The 5,987-nt window shown below is 35.7% G+C and overlaps 1 protein-coding gene across 1 annotated transcript in view; it reads left to right on the top strand.

Annotated features, from left to right (window-relative positions):
* LOC118753511 (protein-tyrosine sulfotransferase) overlaps positions 1 to 5,987 on the top strand; it is a 62,410-nt gene that overhangs the window by 1,022 nt on the left and 55,401 nt on the right. Inside the window, exon 2 of the mRNA XM_036488393.1 lies at positions 997 to 1,127. Coding sequence (XP_036344286.1) covers positions 997 to 1,127 — 131 coding nt within the window. The remainder of the gene's footprint in view (positions 1 to 996; positions 1,128 to 5,987) is intronic.

Raw genomic sequence — 5,987 nt, 5'->3', positions numbered from 1 at the left:
GTGCACAACACCGAGAGCGAAAAAAAATCAAAACTCTAGGGTTTTTTAGCAGCTTCAAACTTGCATTTTATTATTCGCCTACAAAGGCATAATAAAATTTTGTCTAAAAAAATTAAAGTATTTTAGTTGAGTGGTTGAAAATTTGAATTGCAGATGCAAACAAAACTAACGGAGCTAATTAAGGTGTATACTATATATCCCGCTTTCGGTGGTGCATAAAGTGGCGAAAATATATATAGGGAAGAGATATTTTGGCATTCTTTGGCTGTTTCGCTTTCGATTATTTAATGTTTATTATTTTTTTATGAAAGTGTAGCTCATTAGCTAACAAAAACCGTGTAGATTTTAAACTTTGTACAAAAATTAGCAAGATTCGACGAAGTTTAATCAAAAGGTTAAGCTTTTTAACTAGATTTCTTAGAAACATTCGAAGTATGCCATTAAATTTTAGTATAATAAGTTCGAACTGGCAGCCGAGATAGGTCGATCTTCCACTTAGCAGTCGATATGTGGTTTCTATTATAAGTCGAACTATATTTTAAATGAAAGTTATTAAAAATAAATAAACTTATCGAAGATGTTATGGTTTTCTTCCATATGGAACCGGATGAAACAATAAAAGCCCATTTGAAACTAGTACTTTATTCTATTAGAATTCAATGAGCTGTCAAACTGTGTACTCAAAATCTTGCTAGGAAATCTAATTAAAAAATCCTGAGATTTTTACGAAAGTTTGTTGAATTGTTTTCAAATATTGCACAAAAGTACAAACCAAAATCAAATAACAAAAAAAAAAAGAAAACGACATGTTAAAACTATACAAAATGTGGTGCGGCTATAATTTGTTCGACCACTGTACATATATTCCGATGAATTGATAACCTTCTTCCATATTTTGAAGTCAGTTAAAAATAGCTATTTCCAATAAATTTTTATATAAGCTTCACTTGTAGTAGACTTTTTAATTACTTTCTTATATCTTTGCTTCTATTTTAGAAATATCTTATGGCCGAAGATCAAAAAACTTATTCATATGGCCGCGAAATGCCACTAATATTTATTGGCGGTGTTCCCAGATCAGGAACGACGCTGATGCGCGCCATGTTGGATGCACATCCGGATGTGAGGTGAGTGACCCATAAATCATTTGCACACTTAAGTACATACATACATATGTACATACATGCATACATGCTACATATATAGTATGTAGGTAAAAATGTAAGAACGCAAGCAAGTCAAGTGGTTGTGCAGATGTATGTGGTACATACATATGTAGAAACAATTGCACTTTGGTACAAACACATCTGGTTACATATATGTATACGCATGTACATATGTGCATACATTTATAGGTATGTTTACAACGTCGTAATAACAATGTTGACGTGCATGTGGCAGCCATCAGTGACTTCAGTGCTGGCAAAACAAGTGATGTGAAAAAAACGTTTGAGAATTTTCTAAGTGCATACATTTGCATTGGCACTTGAGCTTAATCGATACACAAGCGACAGTACTATATGCAGTGTATATGTCTTGAAACAGTTTAATCGACTTGGGACCCATAGGTGCGCGATAAGAGTCGGCCGGCCGGCATATATGTACGACATACATACATAAGTACTTATAAACATACATACCCACATGCAACCATACAAACAAGTGTTTTTCCATTACATTTATGAGGTTCCCTTTGCGATTTTCAGTAGAAGAACTAACTTTTTTTTTTTGCCTTTTTCATGCATGAAGTTTGTAAACAAATGTATGTATGTGTGTGTGTGTGTAGTTGATTGTCGTTTTATTGATTTTTCTTGCCAACAGTTCAGCTGCCAATGCAAATTACTTTCTCATCAGAATTTTTTGTAAATCAATGCAATGCTTGTTCCTAAGCTACAGCTTAACCATATACTACAGCCACGAGTATTCCCCCTCTATTCGATGAATTTTGCCGTAACAGCTATTCTCTATATTCTATATTCTATTTTGCCGTAGCAGCTCTCTGTGCCTTTACTCAACCCCATTCCTTCCGGCATACATACATATGTATGCATGTATATATTTATGTGTTAAATATCAATTTGCACACGTTTTATAGCGGTAAAAAAATGCTAGCAAAAGTGATAATCGAATTTTACTTAGCAGTCATCAACATTTTGAATTTTAAAACATTTTTGCTGACATAATTACTTTAGCGTTGATATGGAGATTGTTTACATAAATGTGCACGTCTCACAAATATAAAATGTATAAATACATACGTACACACTAGACCGTACCAGAAAAAAATTTTGCCGTACACCCCTGAGTCTAAACTATTTTTGCAAGGCAATCTCGAAGCAAATTTTTTTTTTTTGTCAAACGGAGAGATTTTCATCATATCTTTAGCATTTACAGCCGGATCTAAAAGTATGACTAACCAATACCCGCTTGCTTCACCCCGCCTAATAAGATCTTTTGCATTGGCCAATACAAAAATAGCATTTAAAAGCAAAAGCGGCCTGTAAAGTAAACATTTTTAGTTTAAATTGAAACGACTTAAGAACAGAATCCTCCTCTTACACAGGCCAATACTAGTACCGCGCGCTGTAATACCATATGGAATATTAATCCCTATCGATGTCATGAGTTTTACCGATGGTCTTATTTCCACCTGTGAGATCCCTGCCAAGCGTGCGTAATATTCTGCTATGATCTTGCAACTTCAGCATTGGTCCGATGTACCATGTAAGAGAATAAAAGGCCTTATAAGGAAACTCAAGAGCACAGATGATCGGTTAAATGAGTCGTGTGATCTCTTGAATATCGTTCAAATGGAGCCATCCATTGCGGTTCTATTTTTCGCATACGTGTTTTTCATCATGGAGTTAGCACAATTTATGAATTTGAACGAAATGGGTTCATATATACGACTTTTATAAATACCTCGACCCTAGCGCCACCTAGCGAGTTTTCTAGTAGTATAATAGGACCATATATGCAACGTATGTATAATCTCTGAAAATTTGACTGAAATCTATTCAGTAGTTTGAGTTAAGTCCGAACAACGAAAACGGTTATTATTTTATATACATTTGTATATATATAGATATACAATAGTTTTTGCCTCGAGTAAACAATGTTTTCTGTTTAAAAGTCTCTTATCACCGTAATGTTAGTAAATTAAAGCTCGCAAAAACTCATTAAACTTTGGCTAAGAATGTACATATTTTGATTATTTAAGTATACCTACTATTTAATTTATTTTATTTTATTTTTTGTTGCCGAATGTAGGTGTCACCGAAAAATGTAAAACGGCGACCCATACGTACAGCCAAAAAAATTATTATTTCTTTTCGAAATCGCCTTACATAAATACTTTTAAGACTCAGCAGTTTTTACGCCGAACTTTTGTTTGTTTGCTTGTAAGGTGGTACGGTCTAATGTACATAAATACGGCTTATTTACTTCAAAAATGTCATAATCCGAAAAAATGAAAATATTGAGCTAATTATGCAGAAATTACCGTTCCCTCTTCTTCGATGTTGTGTAAAATTTCATAGCTGTATCGATTACTAGTGTCTCAGTAGAACAAAATATGTATTCATTTTTACTATGGCTGTATATGTAAATTCAAAACTTTAAATCCGGTTTTTCACTAGTTTTCGTTTTTTGAGTTATGACACTATTGAAGTAAATAAGCGATATGAATATATTTTGAGATTCAGTTCATTTCGTTTAAATTTTTGTGCCAACGCACCAATCTAAAACCCGACCCGAAAAAAATGTTCCAAAAGCTTAGGGACTTCAAAGTAGTTTTTCTCATAGTTCTATTTTTTCTTAGTTATGTTCTTCTTCCAGCAAATGGGCGATTTGTATATTTTTTAATGATTTTTTTTAATATTTCCTCATTATGACAACGAAATGTTTGTGTTTGTAAGCCACTGATACATGTACAAGTATGCTTATGTGGCACTTAAGCACATATAAGTACTTCATATGTACATAAATAAATAAATGTGCATCTGTATGTAGTTTAAATTTACTCAAGTGCTTTATGATTGCCCTATTCTATCATTTTTATTGGATTAAAGTTTGCAAACACTTGACATGTGGGCGATTGGGTTCTTTGACATAATTTTTAGAAATTCAGCAACACTTGATTAAATTCGAAAAAGAAAGAAGTAAGAAAATATTTTTAACAAAAGCATACATATGTACATGTACCAAGGTGACAAAATAAGCTACAAAATCGCCTTCTTCAAACTCTTGCTTTTGGTGTTCTTAAGCGATAGGCCTTCCGTGTTAAATTTTTTTAGACAATTTTCGCAGGCACTGTACAGTTTTATGAAATTAATTAAAAAAAATTAATTAAATAAAATACTTTTTATCAATAAATGTTGGAGTCCATTTTTCACTCAAAAAATAAAAGCTACGTTTAATGGTACCCTAAATTTTGCTCAGTTCAGCCATCCTTGTATTCAAACAAGCCAGCTATTATTCAGTGAAAATTTATACTGGTATCTTCGGCCCGGTGGCTGGTCAACTCATATCTCGTAAAAACTAGCAATAGAATTTAGCTATATTCTAAGACCATTTGTGTAACTGAGAACCGGACGAACTTGCAAGGACAGGTTGCAGCTTATCGACTGTAAACTACTCTCACGAAGCGAGTGTATCGGTGGCATCGTGCAATCGCTGGATTAGGACAAATTTCTTTGAGTTGGCCAATAAAAGATGGTATGCTGAACTAACGTGTGGGGTAGCACGACATATCAAGCTCGAAAGCTCGGTGTGGTAATAAGAACTACTGCAAACCACTGCCTCATGGCAACACGCCAGCGGAAGTCTGGATGGACTTAAGCTGTGGTGTTTCCAGCAGTACCTACTTTATCAACTGTCTGTCGGAGCTAAGCTCGAAGAAATACTGCGAACTGCAACGCTTCTTTAGACTAACTAACTGGTTCTATGCATAAGTATCACTTTGCCAATTAAAATGTATCACAACGGTTCTCCTAAGGCCTGAGTATGTCTCCATGCGGTACCAGGATGAAGGTATTTCCACCACATTCTAACTTAACGTAACATTTAGCAATAAATGTGGGATAGAGCCTTCCAAAAGCAGAGCTGTAAAAATTTGCAATCAATTTTTTAGCAATCAATGATTGTGCTACTAATAGGATTACAATCAAAATTTATTGCATTTTTCTGATTGTAAAAACTATAATCAATTTAATTGTAAGCACATTTGATTGCAATGATTGTGATTGCAATCAAATCACTGATTCAATCAAACATTTTAATTGCAATCTCAAAAATGCAATAATTTATTAATGCTTTTTTAATAAAGAAATTGAGCAAAATAGAACGTGAAATTAAGAAAAAGAGAAAACTATCAGAAAAAGTTATTGAACACAAAACTAGTAAAAACTTGCAAGTGAGTAGTTGTTGCACCGTTTTGAGGTGTCTTTGATGGGGGTGATCCACTTGAACACACGCGACATCCCAAAGCGTCGACTCGTAGGTGTTCAATCGCATTGCGATTAGCACCCCCCTAGTATAAGGGGCCTCCCCGTGGTGACGCCAGGTAACGCCCTGGCGGCTAATTCGAGCGGGGACCCCTCCTTAATCGCTGCGCCTATTATTCCCTTTCTGACCAAACTCCTTGCCAGTTCTCCACTCCCTTCTCTTTGCAGGGCCGGATGAAGGTGTCATACGACCCGTGCCGAGGATCAGCCTGGCTCCGGATACCGGGCGACCTTCGGAGCCAACTAGCCTTACCCGGGTACAGCGGATCTCTGCCCGGGCGGACGTTCCCTTTCTCCGCGTCTCGTGAGACAAAATATGGACAAATCAACAACACCAAACCTTAAAACTTCAACTCCAGTACGGGAGTCCGGCGCTCCCAAACAAAGGCCGAAAGGAGTCATAAGCTCTGCGCAAAACAAAGTGACGGTACCACCAAAAAGTAGCCCTATGTGGAAGCAGATATCAGGTGCACCCGCACCCAC

Source organism: Rhagoletis pomonella, unplaced genomic scaffold (assembly GCF_013731165.1).
Source record: "Rhagoletis pomonella isolate Grant_MI unplaced genomic scaffold, Rhpom_1.0 Rhpom_scaffold_00002, whole genome shotgun sequence".
NCBI classification, from domain to species: Eukaryota; Metazoa; Arthropoda; class Insecta; order Diptera; family Tephritidae; genus Rhagoletis; species Rhagoletis pomonella.
The sequence above is the reverse complement of the archived record's forward strand: the minus strand, read 5'-3'. Positions and strand labels throughout refer to the sequence as shown.